This window comes from Salvelinus alpinus, chromosome 11, assembly GCF_045679555.1.
Source record: "Salvelinus alpinus chromosome 11, SLU_Salpinus.1, whole genome shotgun sequence".
Lineage (NCBI taxonomy): Eukaryota > Metazoa > Chordata > Actinopteri > Salmoniformes > Salmonidae > Salvelinus > Salvelinus alpinus.
In genome coordinates, this window is record NC_092096.1 from 27,604,044 (window position 1) to 27,625,336 (window position 21,293).

At 42.9% G+C, this 21,293-nt stretch overlaps 2 protein-coding genes across 2 annotated transcripts in view; one reads left to right on the top strand and one right to left on the bottom strand.

The window, feature by feature from the left end:
* LOC139533289 (uncharacterized) overlaps nt 1-5,907 on the top strand; it is a 31,897-nt gene extending 25,990 nt beyond the window's left edge. The window contains exons 9-20 of the mRNA XM_071331359.1: nt 580-611; nt 887-956; nt 1,061-1,193; nt 1,471-1,615; nt 1,770-1,890; nt 2,751-2,838; nt 3,839-3,950; nt 4,097-4,202; nt 4,282-4,360; nt 4,589-4,658; nt 4,772-4,886; nt 5,250-5,907. Coding sequence (XP_071187460.1) covers nt 580-611; nt 887-956; nt 1,061-1,193; nt 1,471-1,615; nt 1,770-1,890; nt 2,751-2,838; nt 3,839-3,950; nt 4,097-4,202; nt 4,282-4,360; nt 4,589-4,658; nt 4,772-4,886; nt 5,250-5,308 — 1,130 coding nt within the window. The 3' untranslated portion in view covers nt 5,309-5,907. The remainder of the gene's footprint in view (nt 1-579; nt 612-886; nt 957-1,060; nt 1,194-1,470; nt 1,616-1,769; nt 1,891-2,750; nt 2,839-3,838; nt 3,951-4,096; nt 4,203-4,281; nt 4,361-4,588; nt 4,659-4,771; nt 4,887-5,249) is intronic.
* A 77-nt stretch (nt 5,908-5,984) lies between these two features.
* On the bottom strand, nt 5,985-20,284 carry LOC139533823 (SCY1-like protein 2). The gene is made up of 18 exons (XM_071332230.1): nt 20,063-20,284; nt 17,789-17,990; nt 17,423-17,580; nt 15,672-15,816; nt 14,561-14,710; nt 14,213-14,434; nt 13,782-13,898; nt 13,325-13,450; nt 12,901-13,077; nt 12,354-12,476; nt 11,615-11,728; nt 11,325-11,457; nt 10,890-11,008; nt 10,653-10,753; nt 9,888-9,960; nt 9,613-9,702; nt 9,222-9,341; nt 5,985-8,984 (listed from the first exon to the last, which is right to left on the bottom strand). The coding sequence occupies exons 2-18, from the start codon at nt 17,963-17,965 to the stop codon at nt 8,370-8,372; spliced, it is 2,760 nt and encodes a 919-aa protein (XP_071188331.1). The 5' UTR covers nt 17,966-17,990; nt 20,063-20,284; the 3' UTR covers nt 5,985-8,369.
* Between the last annotated feature and the right edge of the window lie 1,009 nt (nt 20,285-21,293).

A 21,293-nucleotide genomic window follows, 5' to 3' on the forward strand; every position in this document is an offset into this window, starting at 1 on the left:
TGTACACAATGAATAAAGACAAAAACAGTATTTGTTTCCATGTAATAAGGTTTTGATTAAAAGCTGAATAAAATCTGAAATGTTTGAATGCTTTTATTTTGTGTTCTGGTAGTTTGCATGATTGTTCTTGGTTCTAAGACCAACCCTTTGTTCATCTTTATTTATCTTTCTCCAATCTGAAAGGGTATGTCTTATGCGAAACAGAGCCGCGCCCGTAATGCTCAAGAAATGAAAGTGAAAGCAATACAAAAGAAAGTCTTGACTGATGTGTAAAGACGAATGAAACTTCCACTCTATATTTTCAACTAAAAGTAAGACGTTTTTTTATATACAACCATTTGACTATTATATTTATATTTAAATAACTAGCCTTTCAAATAACATTTCTATACATGATTTAATACCCATTTAATCTTTTGGGAGTTTTTTTGTACTAAAGCAAGCAAATCGGCTCGTCATTGCCTAGATTATTTTTTACTTTGTTATAATGATTACGTTGAATATCTGTTATTTACAGTGTCATTACGTTGAATATCTGTTATTTACAGTGTCATTACGTTGAATATCTGTTATTTACAGTGTCATTACGTGGGTTTGGCAATAGTTATCTGGTAAGTTTACGAGCATTACAGGTCAACATTTCTCAGTTGCATTATTGTTTGCATAGGCTATTGTCAATAACACACCCACAAAACACTTGATTATCAAATGCCTAATGCTGATGTCACAGCTGACTACTTGAGCAATAAATCTGCCATAGCAGAAAATCAAGTATTTAACAATGAATAAGAGCCCATAGACCTGCCGGTATATCATTCTGTAGATGTACATTATTTATAGTAAATAGTTTCAGACTTGTTTATTACCGGTCTAATCCTTATTGAAGGAATATGAGGAGGAGGAGGAGGAGGAGGAAGAGAACTATGAACAGAGCACATCTAGTCAGTCTGCCTCAGGTAAATTAAAAGGAAAGAACTACAGAAACTGACCTTAGATCAGTGCAAAGGGGGCAACTTCAACAGATGATGCACACTTGCTATAGCTATTCCTATTTCGACAGCCAGGGGGAGCCACTTTGAGTGGCAGCTGTATAAAGGACAGAGATGGCTTAGTATTGGCAATGACCATGTGATCGAGACCCACTACTGCCAGCCTGGGGCCAAAGGAATGAACATCTACCCATCACACATGGGGTCAGTATACAGTAGACGTTTAGTAGCAATTTCTATTATACAAGCTGCATCTCAATAGTCTTGAATAGTGTTCATTCCTTGTCCCTTTCCTTGATAGATAATATTGGTTCAAGGAGGTAAACAGGAGAGGAAGCATTTTTAGAGAATTAAGACACAAATCAGGATCCTGATTATGAATTTGTTATATGTTATACAATAGTTCAGTAACCTAAGTTCTGACTGTTTTTGAACAAACAGGTGGATTGTGTGTGTAGCCTTTCTGCTCTGTGTATTCTAGGCAGGTCTATATAGATTTTGATCAGATTGAGGCTCAAAATGCTGCCATGGGTGTACGGCGACTCACGTTCCTACCTCAGGGTCAAAGTGAAGACATCGGGTGGTATTTCAAAGACATTCTGATATGGCGTGAATACGGTTCTTTGGTGAGTGAATTTGAAAGTTCCCAAATAGTCCTATAATACAACGTTTTAAATTGTTATTAAATAAAACTGAAATTCTCCCTGCATATTTCATTTCTCTCTCTCTCTTTCTGCCCAAACCCCCCCCCCCCCTCCCCCTTCCCTCTCCCGACCCCAGGGTCCAGGTCAGGGCTCGTCCTCAGTCAGTAGTGGTGATGTGGAACGACAGTACATCCTCAGACCTCAGGGGACCTTCCACTTCACTGTGGGGAGCAACAGCTACACGTTAGACTTCACAGGTAGACTCCACACAGGGCCGTATTCATTAGGTCATGCTGTAGCAAAACGTTTCGAAACGTGCAGCGGAAAAACAACAAAACAAGTGTTTATTATTATAAATTAATATAATCCCTCCCAATTATGTACTATTTGACCCCTTATCCCACCACATACAGTGTGATGTGACAGAGCAAGTAGCCAGTAGCATAAAGAGGGAACACCAGGGTTGAGATCTGGCATTTGGGGTTTGATTCAACCCATAGCGTGGAAGATCTGCGCTTTAGCACGATTGACATTTAAAGGCTATGTTACCACGTTTGCGGAGACTGCATTCACGTAAACGCTGCATATTTTGTCTCAATTGTAAATGACCTTTAAATGTCAACTGCGCTACAAGGCAGGTCTTCTGCACTATGGATTGAATTGATCAGTTGCTACATCACTTTTTTAACTTAATGATATGTACCTATTGACTCTTGAAGAATATAACTTATAAATGCCTTATGAGCTTAGTTCAACTGTCATACCCCATCAGAACCCAAAATACAAGCTTGTTTTACTCCAGTGTTTGTAAATATAAACAAACATTTATTAGCCTCTCAACATGGTTAAAACTATACTTTTGATATCATGGATGGTCAGTCCTTGCAATCATAGCTCTATGAATTTGAGATTGATTACATTTCTCCAGCTTCCTCCCTTACCGTTTTACCAAAACAGGGGCATGAAGAATGATTTGTTATTGTTTCAACTGCTGATTGCCGCTTTAAGCTTATTTTTTGTTGTTGTAGAGCAATCGACAATACTTTGCATATCCTGCCAGACAGCATTTTCCCATACAATACAAAGGTTTTTCTTAGCATATGTATGTCTTCTTCAGCTATGACACAGACCAATTCAGCCACCCGGGTACAGAGAAAAGTCCGGCGGCGTCCAAAGTTCAACTCCATCGTCTCAGGGAATGGCAGGTATGAGGTTTTCATCCACAGCCTTATTCCATTTAGACCCCTGGCCTCTTCCCCTAGGATAGGGCCTACGGTGAACAGCAGGTATTTTGGCCCCTATGATAGGGCCTACGGTGAACAGCAGGTATTTTGGCCCCTAGGATAGGGCCTACGGTGAACAGCAGGTATTTTGGCCCCTAGGATAGGGCCTACGGTGAACAGCAGGTATTTTGGCCCCTAGGATAGGGCCTACGATGAACAGCAGGTATTTTGGCCCCTAGGATAGGACCTACGATGAACAGCAGGTATTTTGGCCCCTAGCCTCTTCCCCTAGGATAGGGCCTACGATGAACAGCAGGTATTTTGGCCCGTAGCCTCTTCCCCTAGGATAGGGCCTACGATGAACAGCAGGAATTTTGGCCCCTAGCCTCTTCCCCTAGGATAGGGCCTACGATGAAGAGCATTTATTATGCTGCCTCATCTATATACACCGTTAGGCGCCTGCCTCATTGATTTAACCTGTGTGATGGTTGTGTTGCCAAAGTTATTTGAATGGGTAAGTTCCAGGTCAACTTCATTGCATTCGTTGTATTGCATCATCGACTACCACTCAGGCAGCTGTATTATATGATGTGTTTAGCTGATTATTTAAACCTATCCAGGTGTTGTGAGATCTGGCCGCCGTCTGCAATGTAGTCAGCCTGGAATGCAGACTTTCTGTATACAAACTGGCCTATAGGAATCTTGTAGGTGTTATTCAATAGAAATCTTCATCAAATCTATACAGAAAAAGTTACAAACACCAAAACAAAATAGCCACAACATAATAATAGCATTAAATATACATTATTTATAACAAAAAATTCCAGCTTCTCTAGTGTGATTGGTTTCCCCTTTGACCTCAACTCAGTGTCAAGATAACTTTACATACTTTCCTGACATATGCAAGTGTGATCATCTATAGTTTCACACCTAGTTTCTTGTCACAGCAACACTGAAGTGTAAATTCACTATTTTTTTGCAGCTTATCCATTGCCCAATCAGCCCCCACCGTAATTGCCTCACCACCGCCCTCTGCTGGCTACACCTGGGAATTCATGGGCGAGGAGGGAGTGTGGATAGAATACCAGACTCCAGTGAGTGGGACATTATTTTATTCCTTGAACCCTTGCAAATAGCACACTACATGACATATTGTATTTTGTATATGCCCTCATTAAGGTGAGAAAGGGGGAGGGAGACAGTCATGGTATAGCAGCACATAATATGTGGCTTTTTCCAGGGTTGCTCACTGGAGAGTGCTGGGATTGAGAGACGCTACCAGAAGAACCCTAAGGGACAGATACGCTTCAAAGCTGGGAGATATTCCTACACCCTCGACTTCTCAGGTCAGACTGACTTAAATACTGGTGTACCATAACGTGACCTGTCTAGGAACACTCCTGAAGTTTTCTGTGTCTCTTCCAGGCATGTGTCAGACCAACGTTCGCATCGGGACCAAAAGAATTGTGAGGAGAACTCAATGTGAAGCTCAACAAACAAGCAGGTATGCACAATACAGGCTGGGAACCTAGAGCAAGGAGTTTTACTGACCAAAGTCTTGTCCCTATAGGTTATGGCCAATAGTTTTTCCTGGTCTGGTCATGTAGTCAGGAAGAAGTCGTGGCCATTAGTCAAGGCCTTTCTGACCTGCTAGAGAGAACCCATGTGTAACAACTGTACAATGTGACAAATAATGAAAACTCTATGTCTAATTCCCGTCCTCCTCTCACAGTGGAGGAATGGGTTTACAGTCCCGTTGGCAGTTTCAAGACGTGGACGGAAGCTGGAAAGACTTCGCCAAAGTAAGATGAACCGTTTTACTGCTCGCTCTCATCAGACTCCATAAGAGTAGTCTTCATATTACTACATTAAAGACACATGACCAAGCAGCGTGTGTGTCGACTTAATCCTGTAGAGAAGCGGCACTTGCAGTGTATCCAGCCAGGACATTGAAGCCCAGTACCAGCAGAACCCAAATGGAACTATGAACTTCACTACCAGGAGATTCAGCTATCAACTGAACTTCTCAGGTAAATATGTAATCTTCACAGAACAAGTGCCTATAGCAGGGGTGTCAAACTCCTTCCCTGGAGGGCCTGGTGTCTGCTGGTTTTTCCTTGTAATTAAGACCTAAACCACCAGGTGAGGGGAGTTCCTTACTAAACAATGACCTTCATTCATCAGTCAAGTACAAGGGAGGATCGAAAACCCGCCGAGACTCGGCCCTCCATGGAATGAGTTTGACAAGTGCCTAACGGGTAAAGGATAGCAGTTGGTTGAAGGTTGAGGAATAGTTTAATTGATTTGATGAATCCAAACTCCAAACCAAGCGTTTCCTGTGTTGGAGAACATTATTGTCATGACCTAACAGTTGTTTGATTTGTCTTTCGCAGCCCTGACCCAAAGAAACCTGTCCACTCAGACCACCCGATCTGTTCGACGCCTGAACTAATCACTGCCCACGACACTGTCCTCTGTCAGGGGCGAAGTGCAATACCCTGGCAGTGGAGGCTGGTGGGAGGAGCTATAGGAGGACAGGCTCATTGTAATGGCTGGAATGGAATAAATGGAACCGTATCAAACACAAACTCATGGAAACGTTTGACTCCGTTTCTTTTATTCCATTCCAATGAGCCCGTCCTCCTATAGCTTCTCGCACCAGCCTCCACTGTACCCTGGGTGCATCTCAATTGTCTAAAGTGGCTTCCTCTCAACTCCACTCCATTTCTTCATGTGTACAGTGAAGACGAAGTCACTGTCCGGCACTGAGACGGAACCCCTTCCATTCCACTTCCTCCTAAAAATGAAACTTGTTTACATATGTATTCATCGATTTCCTGTTATTTTCTCAACATTGTGCATATACTTAAAAACCAATACTATTATTAGAAAAGTAGCTTCTGACAATCTGCACAATACTTTTATTTAAATGGGAACTGTAAAAAAGAACCCTCTCACTGCCACTGGTACAAAAGGAAGAAGCCTTTTGAGCATGTTCTAGCATGTACGTTTTCATTGTCTTTAGTTTGAATAAAAGGTGATTTTCAAGTATCTACTGATTGAGGCCATCTTATTCCAGAACTCAAAGTTACTCTTCAAATCTCAGACTCAAATACACTGACATCATAGAGAATATTAGATTGTGTATTTTCATATATATGTACAGATTTTCATTGAACCACCTCAGACAACACATAGTTCATAGAGGCCACACTACACATATGACAGCAGTAGTATACAAAGGATCAGAACTCTTGTAGAAGAATAGGCTTTTGTCCTCGCGTCCAAACACACGAGTCACAACGACAGGAAACGCAATCCAGTTCTCGACCTCAAAAAGGCTTCCGTCGTCATAGTTACAATCACATGAACACTGCAGCTACCTTTCGTGAACGATGGACATCAGAGAGGTCTTTGCCCAATCACGACAGACCTCCATCACTTGTGTCCAATAGAAAGAGGTTAACAACCCAGAAGGACCACCTTTTTGTTATACACTAGCCCATGACATTATCATTGTGCCAACTCAGTGACAGCTCACCTAGTCACGGTTTACAGTAGGCATACATTTATTTTTTTAAATCCAACAAAGACCTGTGAATATAAGTTAGCATGTGTTCAGTTAACAAAACCTACGTCCCCCAGTCTGCAAACAGCATTCAGTGAGGATTCACACAACGGGGTTGGTCTCAAAAGTCTACAATGGCGTCCTTTTCTCATCTCCGTCCTTCACCTGCACTAGTCTGCAACAGGTGGATAGGTGAGATGACACTCTCCTGTCGCATTTGGCCCATAGGGCTTTCACCTATCCTGGGATTTCAGACCAGTGCAGATGAAGGGAAGAAGATACGCAAAGGGGACGAGGAAAGGAGACTACTTTTGACTATTGAGATGCAGCCCCAGACTTAGTTCCACCCCCAAGGATTATTACTGCACACAGCTCTCCTCTAAGGCCTCTCATTCATCATCACAAGAGCACAACAATCCAAGGGCCCCTTTAAGAGCTCTCCCATTTTAAATCGATTTATTTATCAACAATTTAGGACAGGTCCCCTTTAATGAAAAAGTGCTCAACTCATATATATGAGTTTTTTAAAATAAAAACTGCATTTGATATGTCCAACGATTAACTTAAAATGCACGGGCTGCTTGCTTTGTTGAAAGCAGCCTGGTTTGATGCATGGAATAAAACTAAATTACTAAATTCACCACATTTCAACAGGATCACAATCATTTGTGGTGTCCCATCTTGGTCAGGCCAGTAACATGATGAAGGGAACACATTGATGAAGTCAGAGGGGGTATTACAAAACAGGAACACACAGGGCAAACTAACTAAATGAATTATGATTGTGCTGACATTTCAATATGCACACATGTGTGTACTACTTCACATTCATTCACAATTCCCAGTATATATCGGCCAATCACTCACTTACAGCAAACCATTCAGTACATATGCAGGTGAGTTACTTCAATTAAGAAGGTAGCCGTATGTAACGTCACCCTCACAGCACGCACAGGATTCTGTGTGGATAACAATCCCTAACCAGACTAATTGCCTAAACACAATCAACCCCTCCCTTTTCAAACTGTTGGTTGAATTGGATTTCGTCTCAGAAAATACCCTTTCTTTAGGTCAGATGTAGAAATTGCAGAAGTGCTAGTAACATTTCACCACACCCACTATAACATCTGCTAAACTGTGTACGCAACCAATAAACTTCGATTAGATTTTCACTTCCATCCCGTTTCAGTTGGATTCATTTATACTGTAAGAATCTTGACACATCACTGTTGAATCCTTATTCTTCATCTCATTCTAGGCAGAGAACAGAAAGCATGGGTACTAAAAATCCCAAAATGGACTGGGGTGTTACTGCGGAGACCGTTTCCATGGAGACTTGGCCTTTCCGCCCGTGCGGTTTAGCCGGCGATTCTACAGCTCTTCTGGATTGTCGTCCTCAAAGCAACAGGACCCCACTAAAAAGAACCACGCTGATATGATAAAGCAGGCTGCTGAGGTGGGCAGCATGAATAACATGTGTTGGCGCTGGGCTAAAAAGGAATGGACTGAGAAGGACTGGTCTCCATGCCACTGCTCATCCTAGCACATAGAACAGATATTATGGAGAAGATATGCATTCTAGAATAAACCTTTCACCCCAAAGTGTCTCAGGTAAGAAACGATATGAAACCCCCACAAACATTACTGAGAGCAGAACACAACGTAAGTGTCTTTTTCTCTCTCTCTCTAGTCAAGAAGATTTGGAATCCGCGTGCAGTTTGAAAAGCTGAGTCTTCAGTGTTCAGTCCGATGGGAGCTTAGAAGAACCACACTGCAACCCAAACCACAGAAGATTAAAATACAAATTGCAACAAATATCAAGTGGATTCATCATCATTTTCACAGTCGGTCCAAAAAGTGGATTTTTCGTTCTTCTTGTTTGCAGTTCAAAAGTCCAACTCCCCTTTCATCAGTCTGTCGTCATTAAAAGAGGGGAAAGTTGTTTTCAGCCAAATAGGTCTTTCAGGTCGTTGTTGACGGACGAACTGTGTCTGAGCCCACCACCCGCGTTCATTCCGGGAGCGGGAGTGGGCTGAGAGAAGTTTTGCGGGCTGAAGAAAGGGTTGGCCTGCATTCCGAACCCGCTGGTCACCCCTCCCATGGCTAATGGCGCGCCCTGCATCGGTGCAGTCTGACTGGGCTGGGCTGAACCAAACTGATTAAGCCAGGGGGTGGCGGTGGTCTCAGGGGTGGGCTTGGGAGGAGCCATTTGGTTGAGGCTGACTTTGGGCTTGTTGGAAGTGAATAAGGAGTCCAAGGCAGACATGTCAGGGGTGTTGGTACTCCCTTGGTTGTGGGTCAGGGCACCAAAGTTAGGGGTGCTGGTGGTGGTGGCCATCCCTCCGTAGAGGCCGGGGCCGGGGGGCCGCATGCCCAGACCCCCTGTCTGGAAGCCCATGGTTGGGTTGTAGCCGTTGCTGACCAGAGAGCCCATGGGGGTGGTGGAGGGGTAGGCTGAGATGGTGCTGCCCTGGATGAGGCCTGGTCTGGGGGGAGAGGTGAGGGACAGGCTGCCCAGGGATGTCATATTGTTCAGCAGGCAGCTGGTCAGGTCCTTGGCCTGCCAAACACATCAGGTCAAATCAGCTTATCATCTCAATGACAAATAGGTGGCAGGTTTGAAGTGGAAACTAAAGTAGATTACATCACTCTAAAACATCAAACTAATAAATTATACAGATATATTGTGATTGTTCTATATGAGGACATCAAAACGTGTAACCATGGATGGCTACCAAGTAAGGAACTATACATTTTCACGCGAGTATGTGTGCGTGTGTGTGTGTATGTCTTCTACCTGGGTAGAAGGAGTAGCTGGTTTGATACTCTGGGGGGCTAGTGCTGGCTGGTTTCTTAGTTTGGCTGCCTGTTCCTGCTCCTTGGCTAAACGCTGCTTCTCCTCCAGAGTCAAAGACATCTATAGAGAGAGAGGAGAAGGACAGAGCGAGAGACAGGGGGGAAGGGAGAAAGAACAGAAAACGTTAATAATAACCCCTTATCCCTGAAATATACACTAGCAGCTATACAAGGTTAGGCTAGATAAGATGGGTTTGGTAACATTCAATCACAAAAAGAGAGTCAAACAGAACATGCACCACCCAAGCTAATTTAACAGGAACGTTAACAGACTTCCACTGCAATACGTTTGCTCCGGTCTGTGCCTACTGAATAAGATGCAGAGTACGTACTCTGTTGAGTTGGGGAGCTGATGCCGAGTTTCCGTTCGCTTTCCCATTAACCCCTGCACTCCTAGAACTCCCTCCAAAGACATCATCAATCTGGAAAAAGACAACGGTTTCAATAACCCATAACACTAACCCATGGCAACATGCATTTTTATTATACATTTGGCCTTTTAAGTGTATGAAATCACACATCAAGCCTTCATTTAATCAATCCTTCATGCATTTGCCTAATCTGGACAATCGCCTCTCCCCTCTTTGTCAAGGAAATTACCTCTCACCTGGTTGCCAGGGCTGGGGGTGCGCGTCGTCTCTTCCGATTGGTTGGTCTGACTGGTATTAATATTCATACTCCTGAGGACAGACAGAATAGCTCAAACTATTTCATTCAGGGGAATTTGGCTCGCACAAACATAAAACATTACTCAACCCTCATCTTTCTAATGAGATTCTGAACATTAACTTGCATCACATCTTTCCTGAGTCATTGTTGACTAATAAAAGGAGAAGTAGGAAGATAGTAAATACAGAAAGAACAGAAGTCTAAAACATTATAGTGTGTAGAGCCCTGTGAGTGTGCATAGAGAATAAAATACAAATGTCTGACCATCTCTATACACACTCACAGGGCTCTACACACTACCCCCACTGACACTCCAACACACATACACAAACCTATACATATATCTAACTATCGATCCAGTATCCCTACTGGAACTGACCCTGTATATAGTAACCTTACCCCTATACATATCTACCTCTATCAATCCAGTATCCCTACTGGAACCGACCCTGTATATAGTATGCATACTTACTTTATCGTGTTGTTCTTATTTTTATATATCTCAAGCGTTATTGTTCTACCTTGTTATTTTCAGTAAAACATTGTTATGGATTCATCATCCTTGATGATTTTTAGTAAAACATTGTTATTGATTACTGCATTGTTGGGGTTAGAGCTGCAAGAAAGACATTTCACTGTACTGGTGCACCTAACATTACAACGTCAGAGGAAGACAGGAGGGAGAGAATGATTTGACTGATACCTCTGTTGTTCCTGCATGCTGTGTAGCTGCTCCAGTTTGGTCTTGTGTTCTGCCTCCATACGAGTCAGCATGTCTTTGATCACAGCCATGAAGGAGTTAAACTGAAACACACAGAGAGAGGGTGGGAATACAACCTCTGTGTGTGTGTGTGTGTGTGTGTGTGTGTGTGTGTGTGTGTGTGTGTGTGTGTGTGTGTGTGTGTGTGTGTGTGTGTGTGTGCGCGCGCGCTCTACCTACCTGGTTGAGGTTGAGGTTGTTGTCTATACTGAGCGAGACTAGGTGAGGCAGACTCTTGGCAGCTAGGTGCTCTTTGGGGATGCCCAGTTTCTTATGGGAGAAGGTACACTTGTAGATCCCTATGGGAGGAAACAACCATTCCACAATAGATCAGAACCACAACAATCAACAGAAAAAGCAGCAATACTGTTAAAGCGATAGATCATGTTTTTAAGTGTTAACCTATTTCAATTTGTCATTTCATCCTAGGTGAGTTGTTGACTCATTTTATCCTAGGTGAGTTGATTCATTTTATCCTAGGAGATTCTAAAATGAGATAGAACTCTTCAACAGTACTAATCATTTTTCTGTTGAGATTTTTTCTTAGTTTGCTTTTTTTCAAACAATCCCTAGGACTATCATCTAGATTCTTAGACGTTCTAGATGTTCCGTTACCTAGAACCCCCATGAGTACGGCTGGTTCTCTGGAGGGGATCTGTTGCAGGAAGGGAAGGATCTCGTCAATGACGTACCATTTGTCCAGGTACTCCAGAATCTTCCCCAGGCACACCAGGGAGTTCACCCTCACCTACACACACAGGTCAAACATACGCACACACAATCAGAATATTTCTGTCACCTGTCAAAAAACAACCATGTGCATTTGATCAACAGAGAGAGAGCGAGACCGAGAGAGACCGACAGACAAAGAAAGAGAGAGAGTCAAATGAAAGCGAGAGACTGACTGCAAGTGAGGAGGTCTGTAGACAGGCAGACTTGATGCGGGGGATGAGTGCGTTCTTCATGGAGGGATACTCGATCAGGTTGGCAAAGGTAGGGATTATGTTCAAACACAGCTCCTGGGGGGGCACACAAATATATGGCACAGCATTGCTGATGACTTAACGGCAGGGGTTTCCATAGAATCACATATAGCCTAGAACTCTCGAATGGACATTGGGATCATAGCAACAGCAAAATATTGTCTGTCTCGGTCAGGCGTATTATAGAATCTCTATGGAGGTTCCCATGTCCCAGGTTCCCATGTGAGCAGGGTCAGGTTTTTCTTATCCTCTCAATGGGTCAGGTTTTTCTTATCCTCTCAATGGTTAGTTTAGGATTTGGGGACAGGCAATGGGATTCTAGAGCTGTGGTTAGGGGCAACTTGTACCACAATCAGTGTTTAGTCGTTAACGCTGCAGTTATCCTCCTACACTTTACTTCCTTCACTACATCACTCAATTGGATAGGTAAATAGAGATGTCTGTCTTTTACAATGTACAGTACCTGGCCAACAAATTACGCATTAAATCAAGGCAGTGTATTTTTAACGGGCAGAAAATGTATGGCAACGGACGACAGTATGCTAATTTACACTTACCTTAAATTACACTCAAACTAAACCTCATTTCATTAGTATTGCACTTCTCTTTCTGCTGGGGGAATAAACCCTTTGTAAAGTCATGACGTGCTTGTCCCTGGTACCTGTATCTGGATGGAGGGGGCCTCCAGGGCTCTGTAGACCATGGGCAGAACGCTGTTCTTAATGTCCTCCGGTGGGGTCTTGGTCAGCAGCAGGTCCATCTTTTGCAGGAAGATCAGCAGGATCTGAGAGACACAGGGGGTTAAACACAGTTCATCCAGGCTTAATGATGGGAGAGTGACAGATAAAAAGAGAGATGGGTAACTACCAGTGAAATGAAACTAGGAATAAAGTGAGCTCTTTTTTTAAGCATTAGTGTCACACACACACACAGTCTTAGCAACTACGCTTAGCAAAGACCACTCACCATATTGCTTGCCTGAAGGCGTGGAAAGGAGAAGAGAGAGAAACAGTATGATCTATACAGCCCTGTCACCAGCTAAAGCGTATAGCATCCTCTAGTCTGTTATCTAACCATGCCATCCCTGTAACACACATCAAGAAAACATAGAAGGTAGGCCTGAAAATTGGGTATGGGGATACACTATATGTGTGTGTCCTTTGCAGCCGTCCGTCCGTCCGTCTGTGTGTGTGTGTGTGTGTGTGTACCTGGACAGGCTCCTGCTGCTTGAACACAGGGCTGAGGTCCGGCAGGATGAGTCTGACGTACTCGTCCTTGGTACACTCCTCTGCGATCAGTAGCACGTTGGGCAGGACGAACGGCACCATGTCTGGGTTCACGAACTCTGAGGTGAGGGCTGGGAGGATACGATACACCACCACTCTCTGGGGTGTAGAGGAAGAGACAGGACGCAAAGGGGTTAGGAATAGTGGCTTTAATCAGAATCATTTTTATTAAGTCACCTTTGAGCACATATTTGCAAAATGGCCAATCCCAATTTGACTGGATTATTGAAGACCACGTTCCAAACTACCGGTCCACTGAGGATGAAGCATTCTACTGTAGGAATGTACAGCTAGGACACTAAAATGACCTGTAAGAGCAACACACACACACACAGTCAACACTAACCTTGGGTAGCTTGGGCAAGACCTTGGGCAGGTTTTTGTAGAACTGGGACTTCTGCAGGTTGTCCCTCTGGAAGAGGGAGTCAAAGTAGGCCAGCGTCACCGCCCCAACGTCATCAAAGAAGGGGATCTGAAGCACCCAGACACAGAGAAGGGATTATTCAACTGAACTGGGTGGTATGTCATAAAGCAGGATCAATGACTTCATCTTGCTTAAATTCTCTGAAATAACTTTTTAGGAAGACTATCTTGAAAACGGGCATTCAACCAACGACACATATTCAACCGACGACACATATTCAAGTTTAGTTTTATTAATGAATCAAAAAATCTAAAGGAAAATCTAAATCTATTTATCAGTTAACTGACTTGGTGAGCCTGTTTTAATATGTAAAGGTCTTGTGTATCCTGTTGTATTAGTGACATAAGGTCATAGTTGGTGACACGGGGGGTGATCTGACCTTGGTCATCTGGTCAGCATCAGGCCGGACGTTGGGCGTGACACTCAGCAGCATCTTGACGTGCTCCCTCACCTCCTCAGGAATCTTATTCAACATGGTGGGGCTCAGTCTGCTGAGCTATGGACAGACGGGGGGGGGGGGGGGGAGATCTACTAATTCAAAAAGTATGGAATCAATGAAGCATTACAAATATTGCAGTGCACTTTGGCATTAATATCGCTCTGTCCTTTTCTCCCCAAAATGCTAAATAAGACGTGATGCATTCTAACTAAGGTCTGCTGCCTGAATGAGGTCCTTGGGTGCTGTCGCTCCAGAGAACTCTAACTTTATGAAGAGGGCCAGCACTCACAACTTTGATGTATATTTTTTACTAGCAATCACGTGGACATGTTCTGGCCATCAAGCCTTCATCTCACTCCCCGCCCCCTCACCTGGTCCAGCTGTCGGCTGAAGCTCTTGAAGATGTCGTGCTTGTTGACCTGGAACACGGGCTTGCCCTCGTTGAAGACGGCGTGCATCACCACGCCCAGCGAGTACATGTCCGAGGCGGCATCGCAGCTCACCGACAGGATGTACTCGGGGGCCAGATACTCTGGGTTGGGCAGGCAGAGCGGCGGCAGGTTGGGCTCCCACTCCTTACAGGAATACTTGAGCTAGGGGAAGGAGGGAGGGAGGTGGAGATAGGTATGTAAGGATATATACAGATACACACAGAGGAAGAGATACATACAGGTGCACACAGGCCACACACACACAGGCAGATGCGCTGAGCGTCTCACCTCGGCATCGGAGGGGTTGGTGGAGGAGATGCTGAAGTCAAAGCCCATGATCTTCCAGGCTCCGCTCTTGTTGAGGATGACGTTCTCCAGACACAGGTTCCCATGGACCATCTTCACCCCGCTGTGTAGGAATGACAAGCCCTCCGAGATCTGAGGGAGGGACATGTGAAGGAGGGAGAGAGAGAGGGAGGGAGAAGAGAGAGAGATGAGAGTAGTCACAGGGAGAGGATAACAAAATAGAAAGAGAGTGAAAAAGAGAAAGGAAAAGAAAGAGGCATGAAGCAGATAAAGATAGGAGAGGTAAGACAGTGAGCAGAGAAACAGAAAGACAATCTGTGATATTAACTAAAGACTTGGGGATCAGTAAAGTACAGTCTGATTACTTCATCTCATCTCACGTGTCCCAGGCATTTTAGAAGACGTACAAAAAAACATTCACGCCATAACACACAAATTCAAGCTGTACTTGACAGAGGGTTTTTTTCCAACCCAGAACAATTATGTAGCATTGACATTTCACAGAATTCCTCCTTAAAGGGGCAATCTGCAGTTCAAACAATAAAGCGCAACTCCGCCAATGTTTTGGTAAAAAGACGAAGGGTGGGGCTGGAAAATGTTTACCACTCCCAAATTCCTAGACAGAGCTATGGATGCAAGAACTGACCATCTATTACATCAACATTATAGTTTTAACCATGTTTTAAGGCTAGTGTTTGTTTACAATAACAAACAAATTAGTAAAACAAGGTTTGGGTTCTGATGGGGTACGACAGTTGAACTAAGCTCATGAGGCATTTATAAGTTATATTCTTCAAGAATCAATGGGTACATATAATTGATTTATAAGTAAAAAATTGTATGTAGCAATCGCAGATTGCACCTTTAAATAGCTGTGTGACTTGGCGAGGGAGTGCAATCTAATCAATTATCCCAAAAAATATGCCTGGGACACAATTTAATAAGCCGAAAGAGAGGTGTGGTTAGTTCAATTGGGTTTGAAACATACATCTGCCAAGCAATATACATAGCAACAAGACGTGAGTGTGTGTGTGTTCATTTCAGACTACGTGTGTGTATGTGCACAATTGCATGTGTGTGTATTGGGTCTCACCTGCAACAGGCCATACTTGGTCTCCACGTCGTACAGCTTGTAGTCCTTGATGTCTGTGGGCACGGGGCTGGGCAGGTTGTCCCACTGACCCAGCACATTGGACAGACTGGCAAACACTGGCTCTGTACAGAACGCCAGGCAGTCCCTGAAGGAGGGAGGGAGAGAGGAAACAGTGTCAATTATTACAAACAAACAACGGTGAAGAAAGAAGGAGTGTGTTAAAAATGACAGAGAAAAGAGAAGAGGAACAGTAAGATAAAGAACAAAAGAAACGGGGCATGATGGTGAACTAGAGGAAGGATTGAGTAATAAAAAGGTAGAGAAAGAGGTAGTGTGTGTGTGTGTGTGTGTGTGTGAGAGAGAGAGAGAAGGAAAGAAATGTAGTGTGTGAGAGAGAGAGGTAGTGTGAGAGCGAGTGTGAGAGATACCAATTAGGATCTGGCTAAAAATACATGAATCAGTTATAGAACCCATTGCCCTTTATGGTTGTGAGGTCTGGGACCGCTCACAAACCAAGAATTCACAAAATGGGACAAACACTAAATTTAGACTCTGTGTACAACGTAAAACACAAAATAATGCATGCAGAGCAGAATTAGGCCAATTCCCTCTACTTATCAAAATCCAGAAAAGAGCCGTTCAATTCTACAACCACCTAAAAGGAAGAGGTTACCAAACCTTCCATAACAAAGCCATCATCTACAGAGAGATGCACATGGAGAAGAGTCCCCTAAGGAAGCTGGTCCTGGGGCTCTGTTCACAAACACAAACAGACCCCATAGAGTCCCAGGACAGCAACACAATTAGACCCAACCAAATCATGAGAAAACAAAAAGAGAATTACTTGAACAGAGCAAACTAGAATGCTATTTGTCCCTAAACAGAGAGTACACAGTGGCAGAATACCACAAACTTAAGGAAAGCTTTGACTATGTACAGACTCTGTGAGCATTCCAATAAAGCCCTTTGAATTGAAATAGAGCGAGAGTAGGACAGAGAGAGACTGAGTGAGTACCGCTTGTTCCACTTTCTCTGGCAGGTGTATGTATTATTCAGTGCCAAGTCTATAGAGCTAGGCCCAAAACTTTTCATCATATCTTGCTGCATGTGTGTATGCGTCCTCTGTCGTGTGTATTTATATTTATATATATATATATATATATAAATATATATTTATATTTTTTTGCATGGGTGTGTATGCATGACGTGTGTGTCTGTGTGTAAAGGCTCCTAGCAAAACTCGGCTAGGCGAAGTGAACATCTGTGCTCACATACTCCCTTAAAATACCCTCACTTGAAAAACTAGAAAAAAGTGGCAATATTACTGTTTGTCCCTCTTGAGACACCGTAGCAGCTAGTACACATACTTAAAATAGTCTGAATTAATCTAAGATAACTCAAGAGGTCTTTAATTATAATTTTGACATTTTTGCAGACGTCTTAGTCTCGCAATTTTACATCTAACCAAGTTGTTTGGAGGAGTATTTCTCAAGTGAAGGAATTTGCATGAAAACGATTAGTCTGTCGTTGAATGACTACAAACACATCATTGAAGAATCCCTACTGTTGACCAATCACAGACGAAGGGGCGTAAACTTCAAACTAGGAGAAGCCTCAAGAAAAAAATTGTGTGCTCGATCAGCCCCAAAAAATCCTGCAGATCACCAAAACAAACAAAAATATCACAAAATGTAGTCAGAATATACACGCAAACTGTTTGAACTGGGAAGCAGACGGTAAGCTTAACCCACCTCGACTCTTCCAGTGGGTGCTGGACAGTGAGCAGACGAGGGTGACGCAGTCTGGTGAGCTGCTGCACACCTCTCTTCAGAGACTCAATGATCTGGTCCTTGTCAAACTTCTGATACTTATCCACCATCTTCTTATCAAACACAAACACAGCCACCTCCTGGAAGAAGGAAGAAGGAATTAACATCTGCATCAGGACAAACACTGACAGTTTGTGTCAGTTGGAGATGGTAAAATGAGTCCCATCTATCCTTTGAACAAATTGTGGAAAACAAATGTGTAAGTTCTCAGGCTGCCCAAGGACTGGGTTGGGAGACATTGTTCTAGTTAAGTATAGAACAGTCCACGAAGCCCCCAGGCAGCCTCACCTGTTTGGTTGACTTCTTGGTTCCGTTGTAGATCCTCCAGCACATGCCGGGCCCGCCGCTGGCGATGTGGCGGCCCACTTCAAATTCACGCGTCACCGGGTTTCCCATGACGGCGCTGGTCATGTCGGCCGTCACCTTAGTGACAGTGCTCTTGAGCTTGTTCAGCATGGACTCCATGGTGACTCAGCCTGACCTTTGACCCCTGGGGGGGGAAGAGAGACAAAGAGGTCACAGAGGGTACAACTATACGGTATTCTGAAAAAAAGGCTGAACACACACACCCCTTTCGTATGGAGAAAAAAACTTAGTCTATTAGCAGCACACATTGACAGCTTGCCACCGAGAGCAAAATCACAAAATGTTGCACATTAAAGTGTCCTGTGATAGCTGTAGACAGAGCTATCAATGTCTCTGACATGTACCACACACACACAGTACTACAGAGTACACACAGTGGGCAAGTGTGATTACACAAACACAAATCTCCTAAATCAGTGACTTAGAAGTGAGAGAGACAGATCCGAACAGAAGTCAATATCTCTGTATTATTAGTATGCATTGTCTGCACTCGCGTCTGACAAATTCTGACAAGCGCTGTCCAAACCCCGACACGACAACAATAGAATCAGAGTGAATTAACACATTCTGATATAATATCCTATTAGCATATCAAGCAGTGGGTTGCGTCTCAAATGGCACCCTATTCCCCATTTAGTGCACTAGACCCTGGACAAAAGTAGTGCACTATATAGGGAATAGGGTGCCATTTGGGACACATACTGGAGATGTGGGTCCGCACGCCAAACAAACTAGTGAGGAAGCCATTGACCCCATGTTTAATTATAAACCTTATTGAGTCACTGTCTGAAGCCTCTATCTGTCCTGTCAGTCTCCTGCAGGCAGGGTATAACGTCATTGCTCTCCTCAACACCTGGGCTTGGTGCTGATGTTGTTGCCAACAGCCATAATTGAGTCAGTGGACAGTGCTGGACGTGGACAGAGCCAAGGGCTTTAATCTTGAGCAGGGAGAAAACCAACCAGCCCATAAAACCCATTACTTAATCAGCCTCTTTCCCACTGTGTGTGACTAACTTTCTGTCTCATTACTGCCTAATCCATCATGTCCCAAACACTGTGGAACACGCACTAGAAAAAAGCAATGATTCACACATCGGTCACCATAACAATGAACTGAAAATTCTGTCCCAAACTAAATGTGTGGACTAGGGCTACGCCACTGCTTATAACTAACTAGAAGTTAAATATAACTACAAGAAATGTAAGACGTATGAAATAAATGATATCCAGGTCAGGGCTCCTGCTATGCATTTTGTTTTCTAACTTGCTATCTAAGTGGCTAGATGTCAAGATCAAGCTTCTTGGTTACAGCAGAGACATCCTGAATCAAGATTGATGTTGCCTAAAAAGTATCAAAGTCTACGTCTGTCTGGTGTGAAAAGATTTACACAATATTATTCCTGAATGCAGTTGTGTCATTTCAATAAAGAGTATTTCAATTTCCAGAATCTCAGTTTACTGTGCTATTGAGATCCTCACATTGATGACAGATATTGAAATAGAGTTGAATGAATGTATGAATTAGACCAAAATATGTCTGCCAGCTTGGAGACCTAACTACTGTATATCCTAAGCGAAATGCAATGTTGGAATATGATATATCCAAAGTACCTATCTCTCTCTGGATATTGTATAAGTTAGGCTACATTTAACACTTCACTTCAATATGGACCGTATGATCATAAAATTGTTATAAATTTAGCTACTTGTTACAATTGGTTGCATTTATTTCCAACTGGAAATGTGAACGTGCCAATCACAGCGACTTTCCCCTCGTCACCTCACCGTCTGTGTAGCTAACTAAGTAGCCAGATCACGTGACTCTGGTAGGGTAGCTGAAGCTGAACAAACACAAGCAGCTAGGTAACGTTAGCTGGCTTCTAGGATAGGCTATCCATACCAGTGAGTCTGCCGACGGCCAGTTCAGCAATTGCGGAAGGAACGCGGTTGTGCTACGATTATCTTCCAGCTAGCTAACGTGTTGGCGAAACCAATACATGTCCTGTTTGTTTAACCGGTTTTTGTTAATGTGGCTACCCAATTAGCTAGCCGCATAACCTGACATGGATAGATAGCTAGTTAGCTATCGCATAGCAGTAGACTAGGTAGGAAGCTAATTAGAAAGACGTCACTTTTGACGTTTGTTGAAATGCAGTGTTGCGTTTCTGGGACTGAATCTAACTGTATCATGCTTACCTGTGTCACGAAGGGAATGTCAGTGGTTTTATGATTCCAAGTACTGTTTAAATTGAAAAACAGCTTTCAGTGATGGCTGTGGTACACAGCCTCCATCTCTTCCAGTCCAAATTTCTGGTTGACTTCTTTGCTACGCTAGCTTGCTACTTACTGTAAACGTCACTTCCGGCTACTCTATCAGATAAGTGCCCTTTCTGTTCATTTAGGAGCACTTTTCTCATGATTATACCAGACAAGCGATTATACTCTTCTGTATAGTGTTTGAATATTTCATGCATATCTATATGTCCAATGGTTGCTCAAATGAGAACTTCCAATGATGTTTAATGAAAGTCTTATTGTACTGTATTTATTTTATTTTTTTCAACAAAGTGCATTTCAAAACAATTCAACTCATTAAATATAAAACCCTGAATCGGCAACGTGACAGATCATGTGTACTATTCTGTTGATTAAAATATGTAAAGCTCAAAACTAGGCAGCAACTTGCAGTACAGAAAATGCTCTAGAATTTAAAACAAAGTACCAATGACGCAACAACTTAATTAACAATGTAACTCACAAAAAGTAACCCGGGTGTATTCACTAGGAACCAGAGGAAAACGGAAACAAACAGGGACCCATTTGAATTTGTCCAACAGAAACTCATTTTTGTTGCACAACTTTTTCCTAGGGTGTGCAACTAATGAATACACCCCTGGATTGTATGATTTACACTCAATTCAATAAGTTAATTCATTCAACCTTCAAGTTATGCTAAAAACATGGCACTTATTTGAGAAGAAGCATTCATTTGTAAGACCTCCAACAAACTACAAAAGTAAAAACCTTTGGCTGCATTTGAAACTTTCCACCTTAAATTTACCAACTTATGATTAAACTTGCAAACCCATGCAATCAAAGCCTATTACAATCCAATAGAATAGTTAGTGTCAACTATGTGATTAACAGATATGAAATAGGTTCTTGACAGCAGTGGGAAACAGTTCCACAAATAACTAAATGAATACCATTTCAAATCATTCAGTTTGTCCCCAACAGAAAATGTACAGATATAAAAGTAGTGTTACATTTACCAGCATTATTCCCTTACCAGTTATAAGATGCAGTCAACAAAATCCAAAACAATACATCATTTGTTAAGACTGTCAACACAATAAGTGTGTTAAATTTCATTTAAGGTATAGAAATAAAGAGATTCCTGTTCAAGCTTAATATCCAGCGTAAACTT

Excerpts from the sequence above, each read along its gene's own strand:
- LOC139533823 (XM_071332230.1), bottom strand. The coding sequence starts at position 17,965 with ATGGAGTCCATGCTGAACAAGCTCAAGAGCACTGTCACTAAGGTGACG. Across the intron at positions 11,458-11,614 it reads TACAGACCTCCTCACTTGCA|GTGAGGGTGAACTCCCTGGT; the intron begins GTCAGTCTCTCG and ends CTGTGTGTGTAG. Across the intron at positions 11,009-11,324 it reads CGTACTCATGGGGGTTCTAG|GGATCTACAAGTGTACCTTC; the intron begins GTAACGGAACAT and ends TTCCTCCCATAG.